This window comes from Mustela putorius, unplaced genomic scaffold (assembly GCF_011764305.1).
Source record: "Mustela putorius furo isolate JIRA1106 unplaced genomic scaffold, ASM1176430v1.1 tig00003875_pilon_pilon_pilon, whole genome shotgun sequence".
Taxonomy (NCBI): Eukaryota; Metazoa; Chordata; class Mammalia; order Carnivora; family Mustelidae; genus Mustela; species Mustela putorius.
Window position 1 is genome coordinate 9403885 of NW_025422026.1, and position 20124 is coordinate 9424008.

Sequence of the window (20124 nt, forward strand, 5' to 3'; positions counted from 1 at the left end):
GACTAAGCCACCCAGGTGCCCCTTGGTGGTGGTGGGTCTCTGTGTGTTGCACGCAGCCTACGTTTGTGGCTGACTCTCTTCTCGCCAGTCAGTCACCCTCAGTGGCTCTCTCTGCTCTGCTGAGGGCACAGTTTGGTCCCTGTACTATTAGTGGGCCAGTGTGGTGCTGCCCTGGGCTCGAGTTGAGTCAGACCAGACGTTTGCCAGAGATGTAGTATCACCAAACTATAGGGCACTTTCCCTGTGTTGGCCCTGAGGTTTTGTTGTTGGGTGGGGCCTGTAGTCCGACCAGGTGTCTGTCCCCAGCCCACTGCTGGGGCTGCAGCCGGACTGGTGTATATGGTTGCCTTTTTCTCTCCCTGGGGCAGGAGTCTCTTTGGAGTGGTGCTGGCTCCAGTCCGGGCTGCTTGCACACTGCGGCTCGTGGCACTCCTTTGGACGGGTGCCTACGCAGAGTGTATTTGCGGGTGTGGATCTCCAAAGAGTGCTGGGCGGGACGTGCAGTGTTAGCAAGGTTTGTGTGCCGGTGCTCTGCAGGAAGGGGCCTGCAGCCACGGGCCCCGGGCTGGCCGGATTGGAGGGGGCAGATCGGCCAAGCGCGCGGGGAGAGGACCGGAAGTGTTGGCAGGGTTCTCGCAGTCTTCTGGGGGCGGGGACCGCAGCGCCAGGACTGAGGCAGGCCTGGCTGGAGGGGGAGGGTCTGCTGCAGTGCAGGGAGAGTGGGGTGGGGTGTCGGCAAGTTGGGGGGTGAAGGTCAGCTCCCTGGTTCCCTGGTTCCAGAAGGTGGCTGTGTGTTGAGGCTGGGGGGCAGAGGAGGGAGATGGCCTCTGCCAGCTCCTTTGTTCCTGGAAGAGTCCCCAGTGGTCTCTGCCCCTCCTGCACATGCTCGGAGATTAGTAAATAACTCTCCCTGCTCTGGTCCCGGGGGTGGGGAAGGTGTTTCAAAATGCTGATCCAGCACTATCTCCCTGGGCTGTTTGTCGTGCTGTCTCTTTAAGGGTGAGGACACAGCTTCCTATTGCCCTCCAGACTCCCAGAGCCAAGCTGGTTGATTGTTAATGGTCTGGGTTCTGGGTTCTAAGTCCCACTGGTTCTAAGAACTTGGGAAATTCAGCCCTTCTGGCTTTCAAAGCAAAATGTCACGGGGATTCGTCTTCCCTGTGCAGGCTCCCCGGTGCGATGGTCTCTTTCCCCTCTTCTGGGCCATGTTCCCTCCCTCCCGTGGACGGCTGTGATCTGTTTCACTCCCCACAGTGTCTCTCCCTTTCCTCCCCTCCTGGATCTGGCCTCATTTCCACATTTAGTTGTGGAACCGGTCTTTGGTCTCTTTGCACTGATGTGACTGTTACGAAGTCGTGTCTGTGGAACGGGGTGAGCTTAGGGTCCTCCTACTCTGCCAGTGCCCCCAAAGTCCCCTCCTGGGGGGTCATATGGGGCGGAGAAAGTTGTCAAACAAGGCAAACTCACATTAATTCTTTTGACAGAGTAGAATCTATGACAAAGGACGATTTTACTGCACTGATTTGACTGGAAATAGTTTTGATTCCAGGCACAGATCCCATGACTTGAGGCTGGCCCCCTGGTTTGCATCTGGGCCCCAGGAAAATGTCTCCAAGGAGCTGCTGAGTGTTTACAGACTCCTGTTCCCAGAGGGACATTAGAAACAGAAGTTCTCTTTGGGGAGGGGGCTCTTACTGGAGTGGGGGATGCCCCTTTATCGGGAGCCTAGACTATTCTGAGACGCTCTCCAGGCAACCCACGGGGATAGAACATGACATGGCAACAGATGAGACTTACAGGACATTTATTTTTTGAAAGGGTGGAGGGGACTTTACAAGTAGAGTCCGAAGCCAGTAACTAGACAGGAAGATAAATAAAATACAATGCCAGTATGTTGTGGCAAAATCCCAGAAAACACACTGAAAAATTTTTTTTTTTTACAGTTTAAAACTGCTTTACTTTATACATAATTACAAATTAATATACAGCATCTGGGTTTTAACCCCTTTTTATTTAAAAGAATCTAGCACAGAAATGTTTGTCTAGCAGTTGAAAACCACAAAAGCAGAGGTATGAGGTGTACGGTAATCGCCCTCCTGCAGTCCGGGCGTCTCGCACGCCCGCAGCGGGTAAGGAACACAGGAAACCACAGGCTGAACCATGACCATGGGCAAGCTGACCGGACGGGCCCCTGGCGGGTGGCTGCGAAAGGCCGGAGAGCTCAAGCTGGGTGAGTATCGGGGGTGAAGGGGCAGGGTTGGGGGGACAGCACCCTCTGCTTTGCGGCAGAGAGGGGCCCCTGGCACAGGCCGGGCTCGGCGGGGTGTGCAGAGCAGGGGGGCGTGGGGCTGGAGGCCGTTCGCCAGCTGGGTTTGCCCGGCTTTCAACCTTAGCGAGACGGAGAATTCATTCAAGGCCTGTCAATCTTCTGACAAATTAGAGGAGTACAAGGAAAGAAGCCTTTGTTTTTCCCTTCCTTTTTTCTGTTTTTGTTTTTTTGATTTTACTTTTATGGCAGCATTAAAATACTTTCCACTTTAAAACCTGGCCAGCAGGCAGTAGATCCCAAAGCTCTGGTTAACTAGGAATGTTAGGCGATGTTGGAAGAAAAAAGACGCAAACCACAACGAACTCCTTGCCCTCCCCTCGTCTCTGTGTGTCAGAGAGCTCGCGGGGCTAGGACGCGGGCCCAGCACCACTGGCACGTGGGTGTCCAGCCGGAAGGCGGGCGCGCGAGGCACACGTGTCACTCAACCACGGCTGTCGAACCTACAGGGCTGGTTCTGGGCTTCCACAGGCCAAGACTGCGGATCCCCTCTGGGGGCCCCTCCAAGCCACGTGTGTGCGGCCAGAGGCCCATCACCAGAACAGTGTCTCCAACACCCTCCCAGGGCTCGGCTGGCCTGGGCACAACCCGTCACCCATCAGCACTGGAGTGGACTCAGCCCCCTCCGCGCCCTCCCTGGGGCAAATGCCCAAATCCTCAGAGAGAGAGAACTGGCCATGGAGAAGCCTTAGAGACCAAGCAATGAAATATTAAGTACTTCTGTGAACCCCCAACTTTTGGATCAAGTCCTGGCCTCTAAGGTATGGTTCTGCCCCTCGCTTAAGGCAGAGTCTACCTTACTAAACCCCTGCACCCCCACACCTGCCCCCCTTCCCAGGAAAGGTACAACAAACCCCAAGGGTCTTGAAAATTTGTGCTTCCTGCTAGCTCCTAGGGGCTCAGGAAGAGAATGAGGGGAACATTCTCTTCTCAAAGAGACGACGTCAGTGGTGCTACCCTGAGGCGTAAGAGGGAGAAAGGTAAGATTCGTACCTTTTCAAAAAAAAAAAAAACAACAACAAATCTTGCTAAGGATTTCTTCCCCACAGATCGCTCTCATGGGGTAGAGAATGGAATGTTGGCAAAGGCTGAATCATGGCATCTTGCACGTTTTTAACCCTCTGTTTTCAAAGAAGAAAAGTTCACACAGCGGATTGTCCCCAAAAATAAGCCAACAGACAAGAGCATTTAAAGTGCATGTCACCCGACTGGGGTGACGACTTCTGAGATGATAGAATTTTTGAGACAGAACTGAGCCTCCCTCCAGGAACTTCACTAGACTCCGGAAATCTGGGGGCTCCGGCTGGCGTCAGGCACTTGCTTCCCGGAGGACACAACAGCGAACGGCCTTCGAGTCCCCCGGGCAGACGACCCCTTCTCACAAGAAAAGAGCCCAGACGAGACCTCAGACTCCGGAACCAGAGTGGTTCTCAAGGTGACAAGCCCAAGCAGCAACAACCCCGGCAGCTCTCCAAGCACAGCAGAGGAGGTCCCGGAGTTCAGTTTCCAGAGGGGACGAGAAAGACCTGTCCCAGCGCGGCTCTCAGGAAGCCGTTGTCTCTCTGCGCTGCGGACTGGGCTTCCGATGAAGGTGGGCAGGGGGGGCGGACGCGGGAGGCTCCCCTCCAAATCCGGTTCTGCACGGTCGGCCCCGAACCTGAGCGAGCTCAGTGACTCGCGGGCGGGCGCAGGCCATGCCACCACCATCACCCGCAAAGCAGCCCAAACCTCAGAGCTAGTTGAGCATAAAAGACACTCTCAAGCTGCCGCCAAACAGGTCAGCAGGGCCAGAAACTCCGGGTCCACAGCATGTCAGTGGCGCAGACGTGAGGGCCCATCTCGCCAGCACCAAGTGCGAGCTCAGGGAACATGGGGGCCTGGCCTAGGTGACACCGAGGACGACGCAGGCTTCCCGCCCTGGTGCCGTTCCCTCCAGCGGCCCACGGCGAGCCCCAGAGGGGGACAGACCCGCACGCCATGTGCTTTGAGGAGAACCGTGGCAGGCGTGGCTGTGGCTCGTTGCTGGGTGGACTAAGGCCAGGAAGTAACCCATCTTTTCACTGCCCAGGGTGTGTGTGGGGGTATACCGCGGTTCGAAAGAGGAGGAGCTTAGCTGGTTTTGTTCTTACAGTCTGCTTCTGCAGGCTAAGAGATTTCTGAGACGCAAACAGGTGAATGTAACTCCCAGGTGACAAGTCTCTTGACTCAGGCAAGGGAGAAGACATCCCTCAATCCGAGGAGGAGGTGGGGGTGAGAAGAGGGAAGGAAATGGATTCCCCTCCCCCAACCTTTAACCTTCCTTTGGGCCCTCAAGGCACCTGGACAGACGCAGAGGAGCGAGCAGCGCTGTTCACGTTCTGCATCGACCAGACGGCGGGAACCGCTGGGCTGGTATGTTCACCCTTACACACACACACACACACACACACACACACACAATAAATAAGTCTAAGCTAACAGTTTTAAACCAGACCTCTTTCAAATAAACTGAAAGATAAATATCTCCACCTGCAAGGCCAGCTTGCAATTCATCAACAAGCACCGAGTTACAGATTTTTGTTTTTTTAAAAAGTATGTTCAAAGACCCATGCTCCTGAGAGGCAAAAAGCAGGAAGGAAGGGCACACTGAAAGCACAGACTTTTCCAGGGTCTGCCCGCGGGGGAGTATGGAGTCCAGCAGGGAGCCGGGGGCTTCGAGGACCTCCGGGAACCGTCCCGCTCCAGCACTGGCCGCGAGCCTCCAGCAGTCAGGGATCCCCGCCAGCGCGGGAGACAGAAGGGAAACCAGGCTGCGTCTGGGACACACCTTCGAGGGGGCGGAGTACAGTAACCAACAGACCTTTAGATTAGAGAAAGACTTCAAGAAATCAAATTCTGCCCTGGCCTCCCGCTACAGAACGAGCACGTTTCCCAGCCACACCGGGGCCAGCTACCGCTCGGGCTGAACTGGTCTAAAAATGACGACGACGACAGAGGGGCCGAACGCCTTCCCCTGAACCGACGGGGACCACTGTCCTAGTGCAGGGGTGGGGACCACCTTGCTGCCGCGGCAGCCGCTGCCCTCGGGATGGTATTAAGGAGGCTGGGGGTCAGTGACAACCAAAAAGTGTCACCATGCAGGAGTCAGGACGTGGAGACTTCTCTACTTCATCTACGCCCAGAGTATGCGGGCAAACATCTGGAAAGCCAGACTATAATTTCTTTGGATTTCATGTTAAAATTACAGATTTTTTTTTTTAAATGACAAACACCAAAATGAAGGTGGTATAGATCATGTATATATGTACACACACATGCACATATATATGTATCTATCTATCTATATATATGCTTTTTAACCACATCACCCCTTCTCTTACTGGTTTTCACAGACGTGTGCCATCCCTTCTAAAATGAAACATGCAGAAAGGGAGGAGGTGTGCACGGGGCAGGGTGACAGGACCACCTTGGACGACTAGGGGGGGTACGAGGCGAGTGCCCGCGTGCTCCTGGAGCAGGGCCAGGTGGCACCTCCTGTGCCCAGCTGACCAGGCCTCCGCTACAGACGGTGCCTAATTCTGGCGCACCCCACATGTATACGCAGAAGGGTAACTATGTACACAGACCAAGTCCAAACTATCTGCCGTTTGCCTGTTGCTTGTGTCCCTCAAAAGGTAGAACTTCAGACCTCAGTTCCACACTTCTTTCAGCCTTTAGAGACTCCTGACGTGTCTGAAACCATCGCCTGGACTTCTGGGGCCGTCTACTGTCGGCGTGAGCTGCAGGCAGCCGCTGAGCCCGGGTCTCCTGCCCCACCCTGACCTTCGAGATCTGGGTTGTGGGGCAGCTCTGTGTCCAAGGTAAGAGACCACACCCAGGACCAGGAGGAGAGGTGGGGCTGGTGACCATGGGCCAGGACAGGAGGCGGCAGCCATGGCAGAGGGCAGGGTCAGCAGAAGATCTCTTCACCCTCTGTGGGCACTTCTGACATAGGGCCCTCTGGGAAAGGGGAAAGCAAGGAGGAAACTTCAGGAAAAAACTGCTCTTCATTGAACTCCCTCCCCTACCCCCTCAGCCGGAGTCTTGCAGGAGGGAGCACATGCTGGCCTGGTGGGCAGTCACCCCCCTCCTGCCCACCAGGGCTCCCGGACTGGGTTAGGAGCTCGAGGTCCTCTGATACCCTTTGCTGGTCCACGGGACCCTTCAGCTGGACAAAGCAGTGGACTTGCTATTCACAAACAAACAGGCCCCGAGACGGAAACTTCTCTTTGATCTCCCCCAGAGACAGGAGGGAGCAATCCTGACGAGAAGGAACCGAGGGAGGACTTGGGGAAAGGGCTGCACACGCGGGGAGCCTTGGTGACTGGGATTTGATCACGAGCTTGGTGCGGGCAGCCACGTTCGCTGGTCTTGGTGTCATCTACGTCACACGGCCACCCGCAGGGTTAACCAGACCTGGGGCAATGCTCACCAAGTACTAGTTCTACTGATGACCGGACTAGGCCTACAGAAAAGCGGGGAAAACTTCGGTCTTCACTGCAGTGAGTTTCAGCCCCCACGCTGGGTAACAGACGCCCCCAAACCGAGACCTGCGCTCTCCCCTTGGCACCCGGGTGCACAGAGGGGGTCCGAGATGCCCGCTGAGCCAGCGTTCTTGCCGGGAGCGCCGGGAGCCCGGGCCGCCCTCGGCAGGCAGGGACGTGGGCTCGGGGGGACGGCGGTGCGGCTCTGACACAGCCGGATGGGCCCCTCCGTCGAACCCTGCCCCCCCGCTTCGGGACCCAGGAGCAACGTGGCGGTGGGGAGCCCTGACGCGTGTCACTCACCCCCGGGCTGAGAGCGGCCGCCTTTGTTCTTCTTTTTCTTCTCCTTCTTCTCCTTCGGCTTCGCTAACCCAAACAGGCGTGTGGAGGCGGGCGCGGGCGCGGGCGCGGGGGTCTGGCTCTGACCCTCTGGGCCTCTGGCTGGCTGGCTGGTGGAACTCAGTATGTGAAAAGGCCCCTTATCTTTGTGTGTCCGAGAGATGCTGTTTCTTTTTGGGGACACCGAGAGTTCCGAGTCCAGGGATCCCGATTTGGCCACGGAAGGTACAGGCGGCAAGGGGGGCTCCTCCGGGCTGGGAAGGAAGGACGGGATCCGCAGCAGCTTGCGGTGCTGCTGTGACACCTGCGCCGGGTCAGAACCAGAGTTTCTGAGTCAGGGGCCGGTGGCAGCCCTGGGGTCCGCTCACTCCACGCTGGCTGAGGTCAGCTGTGGGGGTGGCATTCAGCCTGGCGTGTACCCATTTCCTTGGATGCCACGGGCCCCTGCCACAGAAGGATCCAGGACTTCTGCGCAGCCCCCACGTGGAACCGGGGACAGTGCTGCAGACATCAGCTCTGACCCACTACTGCGGTGCTTCAGGTACCGCATGTCCGCACCCCGAAGGATTCATAGCGCCTGCGGGAGGCAGCGCAGAAAGGAACCCCCTACTCCCTGGAGAAAAGGGCTGCTTGGGTGAAGACTGGCTTCCCTACAGAATTACTGCAGGGCTGAGGGCGTGGGGGAGCCTGTCCCGTTCGAGGGGAGTGGGGAGCCGGAGGTGAAACCCGCCTCGGGTGCCGCCCCCTGCACGGCCCTGCCCCGTTATGGGATGCGGGTGCTCCCTGCAGACCCTGCGCCGCGCCCCTGGGACAGGCTGCCTGAACTTCCTCTCCCGGGGGGCACGTGGGCCCCCAACCCCACGGCAGCACAGGACGAGCATCCGCCGTCAGGCGGGTCGGCCACGGGTGCACGGATGCCCCCGACTGAAGCTCATCCCCGAGGGGCTTCCCCTGGGAGCAGCTGCCGAGTGAGGCGCACAGCCGGGCCAGCGTGCTCCCCCCTCCTCCCCGGGTTCCGCGCCCCGGACTCCGCCCTCCCGGCCAGCCCTCCCCGAGGGTGCCCGCACCTGCTGGGCGTCGTGCTCCGCCTGCCTCTGGCTGAGCCGCTCGGTGTCCCGCCTCAGCTGCTCCTGCTCCCGCTCCAGCTGCCTCTGCGCGGCGCGCAGCCTCTCCAGGTCGCACTGGTAGGCGCCCTTGCGGAGCTGCAGCTCGTCGTGCTCCCGCTCCAGGTCCTGCTGGCCGCGCCGCACGTCCTGCTCGCGCTGCGCCAGCCGCGCCTCGCGCTCCTGCAGCGCCCGCTCCCGCGCCTCCCACTCGCGCTCGCGCCGCCGCTTCTCCTCCAGGTGCTGCGCCTGCTGCTTCTGCAGGTTGGCCAGGTCCTGGCGCTGCTTCTCCAGGCTGCGCTGCTTCTCCTGCTCCACCAGCGAGCTGGGGCGCGACGAGCTCCGGGTGAGCGCGCGCTCGGCCAGCAGCAGCTTCTGGTCCTCGATGTAGCTGTCCTGCTGCAGCACCACGCCCTGCGGGGGACAGCGGTGGAGGGAGCTGCGACTGGTCGGCCCCGGCCCTCCGCGTGCCGGCATGTCCGCTCCAGGGCTCCGCTCCAACCTTGGAGTCAGGAGCACCCCCCGCCCCCCCAACTGAGCCCAAAGTAATGTCAACTGTGTGGGGACCCAGAGCCTCGTTACACTTGGTCACATGCTGCTGACACTGCCCGGGGTGGGGGCTGTGTGTGCTCTGGAGGTGGGAGGAAGTAGGAATTGGATCTGGTACAGCCCGGAGAAAGGAAGTGGGCACAGTTTGAGGATAATTCCCAGAAAGTGCTAAGTAGCAGTTACTTGGGGGAGGACTTCCCTCACCACAAACTGCACAGAGATGGAAACTCACAATCACGCTAAACAAAGCACCCAACCAGGCAGCACTTCAGGCTTTGCCCCAAGGCTACAGCACCTATTCTTGTAATCTCCCAGGTCCGTTCACCCGTCATTCATCGGTTCTACCTTCCAAGGCCAAAGACAAAGCGCTGCACATTGTACCCTTTCTCAACATGACAGCCCATCGTGTCTCGACCGAGGGCCCCATTTACCCACGAGCTACCCCTAGACCTCGAAGGTCCCTGCCAACACTACCCTTGCAGCTTCTCTGGACACGAGGGAGGGAGGGAGGGGAGAGAGAGAGGCCCGTACCTGCAGCGCGCTGAGAAGCTCGTGGAGGTGAACGACACTCTGGATGACCTGCTGCGAAAGGAAGCAAGGGAAACAGCCCTCAGGACGGAGTCTCCGAACCCACCACCCCGCGGGCGTCATGAGCCAACCCCCAACCCACAGCAAGGGGCCGCGTCTGAACGGAGTATTTCCGGACTGAAAGCACCAGAGAGAGTAAGCAGGTACGGATGGCCCAGAGACCCAAAACGAGGTCAAGCAAACGGGACAACGGGACAACGGTGCAGGAGGCCATCAGCATGCAGGCAGCCACACGCACGTCTTTCTCGAGCAGCGCCGCACGGAGCTGTTCTTAGTGCACCAAGTCCCCCGCGAAACTGCAGGGGAAGTAAAACCACGGCAGCCACAGAGCAGCACGCAGCCCTTACAGTGCAGGCTTCTGCATGCGGGTGCTGGGGAGGTGCTTCTAACGTGTTAAGAGAAAAAAAGGACACGAAGCTGCAGGGGGTACAGCTGTGAATGATATGTTAAAGCTATTTCTGTACAATTCACACGCACACAGACTTAGACACATAAATATACGTTGTGTAGAAGAAAAGGATGGAAATATAAACACCCAGCATTTAACAATACCTATTTCTTGGGGGTGGACTTATTTTACTCATTTTGTTGTTGTTTCTGAACATGTTCCTTTTATGACACAGCTGACCCCTGAACAATGCTGGACTTGCGGCATGAATCCCTTGCACTGTGGAAAAGCTGCTTATAATTTCTGACTCTCCAAAAAGTTTACAAATAGCCTACACTGTTGCCCTGAAGTCTTATCCATAACTCAGTCCATTAACACATACCTTTATATGGTATGTGTACTATAGGCTGTATTCTTATAAAAGTAGGCTGAAGAAGAGAAGGTTAACATAAGGAAAACACATTTACAGCACTGCACTCTATTTATTTAAAAAACTTGCATATTAGAAGTGGACCCGGGAGTTCAAACCCATGTTATTCAAGGATCAACTGTACTTAGAACCAAACACCAAAAACTTAATTATTAAGCTTAGCTCTTCTGAGAGCACACTTTTTACCCTCTTTTCAGTTTCTTCTTAATAAAAGAGGTCACCAAAGACCAGCGGACTGTGGCTGGGCATCCGCAGTGTTACCCGCCCTGGAATGCCCGAAAAGCCCTGGTCCGGTAATTTCTTATCTGACCCCTTGTCATGAAATACGGGGGGGAGGGAGTCATGGAACAGAAAAATATGGGTGAAATTTCATTCAAGTAGCAGACAGAGCAACAGTTTGTGTGAGAGTAAGTGGATTTGGTTTAAGGCAAACACACTGAGGGGCCAGTGTTTACACTGCCAGGCCAACCCACGGAAAATACCTTCCTGCGTCTTAGGGGGGACAAGGGAAAAAAGTTCCCTTTAATTTAAAATTTTAAAACAAATCTGCTCAGGGCCTTATGATACTATGTTAAAAGCAAAAAGAAACACACGAGCACCCTTACAGGGCCGCCCCACAAGCCCAGCGTCACGTATTAAGGCCGCACACTCCGAGCACACCCTGAGTCATGCCAGTCTGCAGAGGGTGGCGCCTGGGGACGGATGTGCTGGTGGAGCAAGGAGCGGGGACCCGAGTGGGAACGCGAGCGGGAGAGACACCGTTCCCCGACAGGGTCAGCAGACCTGAGGGCAAGGAAGGAGAGGGAGCTGCCCCCATAGTCAGCTCTCCAACAAGAGGGACACTAAGGCTGTTTTCAGAGGGACACACAGTGAGTGAAGAGCAGAGCTTGGAGAAGAAAACACAACTCGAGTCCTGGCAGGACAGGATATGACCACGCAGTGACCCACAAGGTGAGGTGCCACAATCCACACCTGTGGCTTCCGGGGCCAGGCCCGAGTGCCAGGCAAGCAGCCGTGGCAGCACGTGTTCCCAGAAAGCAAGAGGCCTGCTTCTCGAGGACGGAGAAGCTGAGGCCGTGTTAGTAGGCCATGGTCTGGCACACTTCCAGGACGATGCTCGGGGCTCAGGCAAACAGCAAGGTAAGGACAGTGGCGACCCCACCACTAAGTGCACACACGGAAGCCAGGAGTCAGCTTGTTCGTAACAGCAAAACACAGACGACCATTCCCAGCCTAGCAATTATGACAAAATCCTATTCTCAGACATAACTCGTAATGCCCTTACCTCACTGTTTCTTTTCAGCATAAATACCAGGTTAGCATTTCCACCCTATAAAACAAAAACATGCATTAAAAAAAAAAGATCCTGAGGCAAAAACAATGTTCAATATGTGTCTCGATTATGCTTGGGCTTCCCATTTTCGTTCTTTTCCACCGCAGCTTCCCGCTGCAGAATAACGAAGGTTTGAGGCCGCACTTAGCTGAAGCCCCTAGAGAGGGCAGGCCGGTGCGGGCCGCGGACCCGGAGCTCCTGCCGCTCGGGCCGTGGGCGGCGAGGAGCGTAGCACGAGGCTCTGAGCCCAAGGGGCCGAATGGCCAGGAACACGGGACTCGCTAATTGTAGGGTTTGTTTCAAAATGTGCTTTCCTCCTGAAGTAGGAAATGACAGCAAGTCGGATCCAAAACAAGATCCAAGGGGGCTAACTGCAAAGATTACGCGTGTAGAGCTTTTAGAGAACTACCTTTTTCAGACCGCTGTCCGACTCGGTTCTCCTCAGATCCTGGCCGTCCTCCCCCTCTTCCTTCTCACCTCCTGAGAGAAGCAAAAAAAATTTTTTTTTTTAAAGTTGTGAAACAGATTAGCCAAGAAAAAAATACAATATCTGTAGCTCAGGGATATGGTATTCCCACATCTTATTAATGCCAAAAAGGGGGAAGCCACCTGGGGACAGCTAAGTGATAATTAAGAATTTTAGGGCCACAGAAGAATCAGAAGCAGAAAGGAAAAATGAGTATCATTACTCCTTTGGTCACAACTTAGCTGAGGTCCCAGGAAATTGTTTTTCATTTACTAAAAATAAATGTGACCCTGAGAGAAAAGAGAGGTTCTTGAGTGTTTTTAGCAGCGAGCTACTCAAGGAGCTTTCAGTGAAACTTCTACTGACTGGGACAGGGGAGAGGCAGCTACCGGAACAGGATTTCATTTTTGGTTGTATGAGATGGTTGGGGATCACCTATAGGAGTATGGATTCTAAATCATTTACTGTTTTTGTTTTTTTAAAGTAAGCCCTAGGGCCCACCGTGGGCCTTGAACTCTCAACCTTGAGATCAAGAGTCACATGCTTTATGGACGAAGCCAGCCAGGCGCCGGTAAATCATTTACCTTTTGAAGCGTTCATCTGATGGCTGTCAAATCCTCCAAAGGTCTCTGCTCTCCGGGGCAAGGAGACAGGACCCACCATGCCTTCCTGCTCAACAGGGCTACTGACCGCCGGCCCCAGCGTGCCTCCGAGGCTTCCACTCACCAAACCTTGAAGGATCTCCACTGGAAAAAAGGAAACATGCTCAAGTTACATTTCATCTTCTACTTAGAAAATCTCATGGTATCACACAAGATATACAGGAAGCACGATCAGACAATTCCAGAGTGACTAGGGACTTCCTTTGCTCAGAGAAAGGTCTCAGCTCAGGGTATGTGTTGTAGCTGGATTCTACTGGGAATTCACAGACGAAGCCTTCGGCCTTATTTACACAGGGTCTAGGAAATTCGAAAGGACACGAGGAAGACCAAGGAATTTACTGGAAGGGGCATGGCCTTCTAGAGTCATACCCAAAGTGGCCAGAAAGAGTTCCCTAGGAAGTAAGATGGGCCAATCTGAGAGCAGCCCTAAAGCTGGCAGGGTTCTTCCCCCTGGTACAGTGAGTTCAAGGGACCAGAGAAGTCAAGGGTCACAATTCTCAGATCTGACCAGCGAGGCCTCTTTTCTAGAGCTGGGTTCCCCAGAAAGGAAGAAGTGCTAAAAGCGGAATAAAGCTTGAGCTGGAGAGAAGCCAGAGAGGAGGTCCAGAAGGATGAAGGAGGGAAACAGAGGCAGGGAATCAAGTGGACGAAGCCATTGTATTTAAAACAACAACAACAACACAAACCACACTCCATGGGAACAATCAGAGTCCTGTGAAGTGAGAAAAGATATCTACACCTAAAAACTTAGGAAGCTTATTTCACGTAAAAATGAGCAACTGGGGGGTGGGGGGAGCCTGGGTGGCTCAGTGGGTTAAAGCCTCTGCCTTCAGCTCTGGTCATGATCCCAGGGTTCTGAGATCGAGTCCCGCAACGGGCTCTCTGCTCAGCAGGTAGCCTCCTTCCTCTCTGCCTGCCTTTCTGCCTACTTGTGATCTCTGTTAAATAAATAAATAAAATCTTAAAAAAACCAAAAAAATAAAAAAAACGAGCAACTGGGAAATATCCAAGTCAAATCCCACACAAGGCTAAGGAGAAAGCAAGCGAGGGAAGAACAAGGGGCCTGACTCCCTGCGTGGGCTAACCGCATCCCAGGGACACGTGTCCATGAAGTGGACGGGCTACTTACTGCCAGGAGCGGACACAGCCATGGAGGAACCCAGGGCAGAATCAGGAAACACAGACACCAAGAAGTGGAAACAAAGAGAAATGATCATTTGAGAGAGGAAAACTAGATCACAAGAGCAAAACCAACCCGACAGAAAAGGACTTACCAGAAGGTGGAAGGAAGAACACTTGAGCATGACAAAGATGAAGGGAACGCAAAGTGTGAAGAGAGCAACCCGTGCGGAGGACAGAGGGGTCCGGCATGTGGACAGCGGGAGTTCTTGGAGAAGAGAATCAAAACAAGGGCAGAGGAAAAACACTAAAAGCTGTAATTTAAGAATACTTTTCTGAAATTGGAAGACTGTGAGCCTGAGAACATCGACCCAGAACAACCCCAACAGAAGGCATATGCTGGTCAAAGTACCTGAATTTGAGAAAATAGCTCTCAGGGCGCCCAGGCGGAAAGCACGGGACTTACAAGGGGAGAACTGAGATTACGATCGCACACGGACAGCTGCTTTATGCCAGGAGAAAAAGCAAGAATGTTATTTAAGAGCAACCAAGACACCCGAGGGAAGAAAATGTGAACCGAGCATCTCCTATCCCGCAGAGCGGACTCGCGAGCTCTCCACGGTACAGATTACTACCCGCGAGAGGACCCAGGGCGCGGTGTTCTCACGAACCCTTCCCAGGACAGCTGCTGAAGGAGGAGCCTCAGACATGCGAAGTGACAAGCGCAATGAAAACTCCAGCAGCAGTGACCGGGCCTACTGCCAGGATTGTGGTCTTATAAAACAAGAGTTCCTTAGAGAAAGGACCTAGATCTGGGGCAGAAAACAAGGTGAGTCTAGAACATCTTGATACACCAAAGAGCACTGAAGCTCTCAGAGACTCCTGGGGTCCCATCAGAAGCACCTGCTGGTTGGCAAATCACGAACATTCCCGGTGTATAGTACAGATCATCACTGTAGCGACTTGAAAACCGTCAGACAGGTTTAAATTCGTGAGTCTGTAATAACATCTAAAACGTACGGGTCACCTTCAGAGGGTAACCCCAGATCAGTTCATTATCCTGGTAATTGGTAAATAAAGGGGGAAAAAAAATCCAGTGTTTATCATTTTATCTTCCTTCTCCTGCATGCCACAAAGAAGACAGCTAGCTATCTTGCGCCTCTGGTAAAGGAGCCCAGCACCACAAGGACACAGCTTACCCCGGGGATCATGCCTGAGCGATAAAACCTCTCCATCAGGCTGTGGGTCTGAAGGAAGTCCCGGACAGGAGAAGAGAGCGCTCGTGTGAGTAAGAGCTAGACTCTGAGAGACACTCTAGGTCAAACAGCTCCTATTCTTCAAAGACAAATTATGTGGAAGAGAAAGGGCTGGTGGAGAGGCCTGGAGGTTAGGAATCTGAAAGGTCGATGAAAAACAAGCAAGACCACAGTGTCTACAAACAGGCCTTTAGCCATCGATCGGTATGCAAACGTGGAAGTCACAGCACCTGTTCCTTTTCGGAAGCAGGGAGGGAGCTTTGACGGGGACGGACCGTGTGGGAGGACTTTGGGGTCTGGCCACGTTCTATTTCTGGACCTGGGTGGCAGTTACAAGGTGTTCCCCTGATGATAATCTACTAAACAAAATACCTGTCTTGGATTGTTTTCTGGATCTGTACTTTATTTTACAGTGGAAAAGTAAAATCTGGTAGGTAATGTTGGTGCATGAGGCACTTTGGGAAGAGATTAAGACGGGCAATTACCCTCATTTATTGCACTTTTCATTAAAGGTCCTCCTTTGAGAGCCTCTTCTGTGTTGGAGCGGAAGAGGATCCGAGAGCTGTGCGTTGGGGAGCAATCCTCCGGCAAGGGGGTGCTGCACTCCGTCATGTCTCGGAAAATCATCTCCTTCTCTTCCAGGAGGAGGAGGATCTGCTGGTCCTTCTGCTGGAGTTGCTCTGCACGGAGGATGGAGAAAAGGTCTGGTGACCCGAGTGTCACCAGAGATGACCGGGACACGAGCGCCACCTTGTGGTCTTTGGTGGGACGACAGAGAGCGCAGCTTCACCCTAGTCCCCCCTTCCATGCGCGACACCTTCCATCCAGCCTCTTTCTAGACAAAACCAGAGTTTGACATAACCAACCTGCATACCGTTTGCACTCCCCCACCTCCCGTTTACTTCTCGACCCACTCTCTTCTGCGTCTGCATCATTACTGATCCAGGGAGGCCCGTGTTCCATCTTCTCCAGCATGGATGGTTCTTATTTTTTTTTTTTTTTTTAAGATTTTACCCAACTATCTATCTGTCTATCTGGACAGTGTGTGAGCAGGGGGGGGGGGCAGAGGGAGAGGAACAGGAATCTGTGTGCGGAGCATGACACCGGACACGGGACTTGATCATGACTTGAGCTGAAATCAAGAATTGGACGCTTATTGGACTGAGCCCCCCAGGCGCCCCTCCTCTGCGCCCCCACCTGGAGGGCATCACTGGTTCTCTCCCCAGCGTCCATGATGGAGCGACACCTGGGCTTCCTCTCTGCTCCATCCTGGCCGGCCTCCTGCACTGCACACAAGTCTCTCCAGGGATCTGCCCTCTCCCGGCTTCGGGGACTTCCCGTGTGCTGGAACTCATGCGGAGTAGCCCGCGTCCTGCCTGCCTTTCTGTGCGCCAGCTCGAGAGTCCCGCCGGCCTGTGGCTGGCTCTACTGAGACGGCTCGTCCTCGGCTTGTCAGAAAGCCCCTTCCTCCATTCTTGCCCTCCCCGTCCTCCCTCCAGCGGCGTGTGGGCCCTTCCTCAGCCTCCAACATCCCCTTCAGCCTCCCGCCGGGCCGGCAGAGGACCAGGGAGGGCTTCTGTCTCCCTGCTCCGTCCTGCGCCCTCCACGCCTCTCCCCTGAGCCACCCAACCGGGCTTTCCACTCCCAGTGGCTTCCCCACTCCCTCAAGCAATTTGCCCCCTGGCTTCAATGCCAACAAAGACAATTTCAGTTGAAGTTTTGCTCCACAAATTGTATCATCCCCTTGTTGCCCTTCAAGCCCTGGTGCTCTTGCAGCTAAATTCCACCTCCTGGCCCTGACCCGCCCCCCAGACGCTGCGCACACTCGAGTCCTCTTTCACTCTTCCCCCAACCACTGCTCTCGCCTGGTGCAAGGGACCGCTTCAGGCTCGACTCGTGCGCCGGCGCCACAGGCAGGATTAGGTCCCCCGTCCTATACACGTGCCCGCGGTCTCGTCCTGTCAGCTCGTCTGTCTGTCTCCCTTGCTAACGGGGGCTCCCCGACAGCATGGACGCTGCTTTAGGAATCTCTGCGCCCCCAGCACTTAGCAGTATACCTGGCCGGGGGCTTCATGCCCGTGAAAAGGAAGTTTCCATCCCTGCCATGCTCATCACGGGCCAATCAGTCAGGTGTAAGTCTGGCTTCAGCCTAAATCTGCCCCCCCGCCGCCCCCACCTCCCAAACACAGTCACTGCTTTGTCCAGCTTTAAGGACTAACCACACTCCTCGGGTGCTTGCATGAATTTGACTCTGGGCCTTATTTCTACCCGAAGCACAGTCCTTACTTCGGAACATTCGATAAGCGCTGGCAAAGAGGGGGAGCCCTCGCCCTGCTGTTTAGCAGGCAGGGAGGAGAGTCCCCTGCCCGGTTCCACGTATGTGACCTTGGACCGTGTGGCCTCTGTGGGCCTCAGCGTCCTCATCTGCACAGTGGGGACTGGCACACATGTCTTGCATCATCAGTGAGCACGTCTCCCAGAACCACCTCATAATTCATGCAGTGCAGTGGCAGGGTCCGTGATCAAAACAGACTGAACGGAAAATTATCCTCAAGTACCCTTCTCTCTGTTTGAATCTCGAATATGACTGTGAGTTTTAGCAAATTCTCCTGTGACGAAGTACAAAGATGTCACCAGGGTCCAAGAACACAGAAAGTGAGAAAACAGAATCAATATCCCCTCCATCCAGGGTCCAACACCCTCTGACGGCTGTTTTATGGGACCTGGGATCCATGTTGGCTCAGCCTGGGTTGCTCTTTCGTTAAAAGCCATGGAGTGCCTGGGTGGCCCAGTGGGCTAAGCCTCTGCCTTCAGCCCAGATCATGATCTTGGGGTCCTGGGATTGAGCCCCGCATCGGGCTCTCTGCTCAGCCGGGAGCCTGCTTCCCTCTCTCTTCCTGCCTCTCTGCCTACTTGTGATCTCTGTCAAATAAATAAATAAATACCTTAAAAAAAAAAAAAAAAAAAAGAGCTCCTGTTTGGAAGGGCCTGCCGGGACAGCTGCGGGGCCGCAGGCGGCACAGAAAAGGTCCCGGACACCCCGACGGCCTCACCTTTCAGCTCTCGGGCTTTGGTGTCCTGCAGCCTCTTCTCTTCCTCGTTCTCGCTAGGAATTCCTTCATCTTCGTCTCTGTTCCTAACACCAAAGCAAAAGGAAATGAGCCAACAGCCCCCACGAGGCCCGGGGCTCTGCTCACCGCCTGCTCTGGGATAAAGTCGCAGGGGCTGGGACGGGCTGTGGCGTGTCTTACAGGGTGTTGATCGTGTCCTGAATGATGTGGATCCAGCTGTTCCGCTCCTCCTTGGAGCTGGCGTGCACCTCCACCATCTCGGGGTCCTTCATCCCCATGCTGATGAGGAATAAACCTTTCTCCTCGTGGGCCACTTCCCTGACAATCAGCTTCTTTAGCGAGATCACAGTGGATTTCTGGTCCTGGAAAAAGGGGAGAGGGTCAGGGTAAGAAAGGCCCACGGTATTCTAACTCTCAAGAACAGCTCTGACCTAAGGGAAGACCAGATGTATGATCTCGCTTACGTGTGGCACCTAGAAATACAAAAACGAAAGCGAAGAAAACCCCACACCAAACTCACAGAAAAAGAGACCAGACTCGTGGTTACTGGATGCGGAGGGTCGGGAGGGGGAATGAGATGGGGATCGCCAAAGGGCACAAGCTCTGAAATAAAGCAGCTCTAGGAACGTGACGTGAACAGGCAGACTATGGCTAAATGCTGTACGGTGCACAGGAAAGGTGTTGAGGGAACAAATAAATTCTCAGGGTTCTTACAACAACTATTTTCACTTCCTTCTTTTCTTTGTATTGTGTCTGTATCAGATGGTGACTCTGAGCTGAACTTACTCTGATCATTTAATAATACGTAAATCAAACCATCAATCTTACACCTTAGATGGTGATACAGGTCAATTACTGCTCAGTAAGACTGGAAAAAGGGCTTGTGGTTTAACAAACTATGGTAGACTTAAAATGAAGATAAGTATCTCGTTATCCACCTACATTTTATCAAGCAGAAAAAGATTTCCAGAAAACAAATGGTAATTTGTATCCACAGCGTTTCCAGACATGGTCTCTACACGAGGAATCCTTCTAGGTTCCTCTGTGACTCTGGCTGGCAACATTAGCAATTAGCATGATTCATGGGGTATCAGGTGCAAGAAATACTCTAGGGACAGATCTCTTTAGATCAAATGTCTAAGGTTCTCGAAGGGACTGTGAGAGAACAGAAAAATAATGCTTTTTTTGGTGGGGGTGGGGTGGAAAATTGCCAGAGTATCTGAGGAATTACTCAGAGGAATCTGTCCTGAGCAAAGTAAGGTGGAGAGGGAGAGACGGCAGGAATCCAAGGTTTGGACCTCCCGTGCGGGCTACTTCAAATATTCATTCCAAACGGAAGAGACCGACAGTTCAGCTTACCAATGATGCAAAGACGTATTTCTGGTCTTTCTCTTGAAGGAACACTAAAATGTCGGTAAGCAGAACTGCTTGAACCTCTGTCAAGGGGGGGAAGGAGAGAATGGACAAGGATTACTTAACAGGGAAGCAAGTTAGAGGCCAACTCAGCAATCCAGCCCACAGAGCCAATCAGGACGGAGAGTGCTCTGCACTCTTCCACAGAGATGGGTTTCTGTTCTGCGCAAGCCACATCGGGTCATTGGATTTTGAGGCATTTTTAAATGGTAGTTATCACCAAAGCCTTATCTTGACAAAGCCTGCGAACTCTGTTCTGGGAAGATGCATCCCATAAGGCGAGACTCTTACTTTTAAGAATAAAACTGGGAAGGACTTTAAGAAATAGTAAATAGCAACATATTCCACCAAATACTCAGGTCACAATACTCTTTGACTTCCGATCCCAATACTGGGAGAGGCGTGAGAGTGGACCGGAGAGCTGCCAATAGGTGATGTACAGAAATCCCTCAGTCTAAGACGAACGGATAAAGACGACGTGGTGTATCTATACAATGGAGTATTACACAGCCACCAACCCCTCCCCACCGAAATCTTGCCATGGGCAATGATGTGCAGGGAACTAGAGGGTATTATGCT

The 20124-nt window shown here is 54.0% G+C and overlaps 1 protein-coding gene across 17 annotated transcripts in view; it reads right to left on the reverse strand.

The window, feature by feature from the left end:
• Positions 1-1787: 1787 nt before the first annotated feature.
• Positions 1788-20124, reverse strand: part of AKAP13 (A-kinase anchoring protein 13) — a 322839-nt gene continuing 304502 nt past the window's right edge. For all 17 annotated transcript variants that reach the window (XM_045067346.1, XM_045067354.1, XM_045067353.1 and 14 more), the window contains 11 exons: positions 19492-19568; positions 18313-18494; positions 18115-18197; positions 15547-15741; positions 12609-12770; positions 11968-12038; positions 11511-11555; positions 9351-9401; positions 8235-8684; positions 7132-7471; positions 1788-6304 (listed from right to left, as the gene is read on the reverse strand). In XM_045067346.1, coding sequence (XP_044923281.1) covers positions 6255-6304; positions 7132-7471; positions 8235-8684; positions 9351-9401; positions 11511-11555; positions 11968-12038; positions 12609-12770; positions 15547-15741; positions 18115-18197; positions 18313-18494; positions 19492-19568 — 1706 coding nt within the window. In that variant the 3' untranslated portion in view covers positions 1788-6254. The remainder of the gene's footprint in view (positions 6305-7131; positions 7472-8234; positions 8685-9350; positions 9402-11510; positions 11556-11967; positions 12039-12608; positions 12771-15546; positions 15742-18114; positions 18198-18312; positions 18495-19491; positions 19569-20124) is intronic.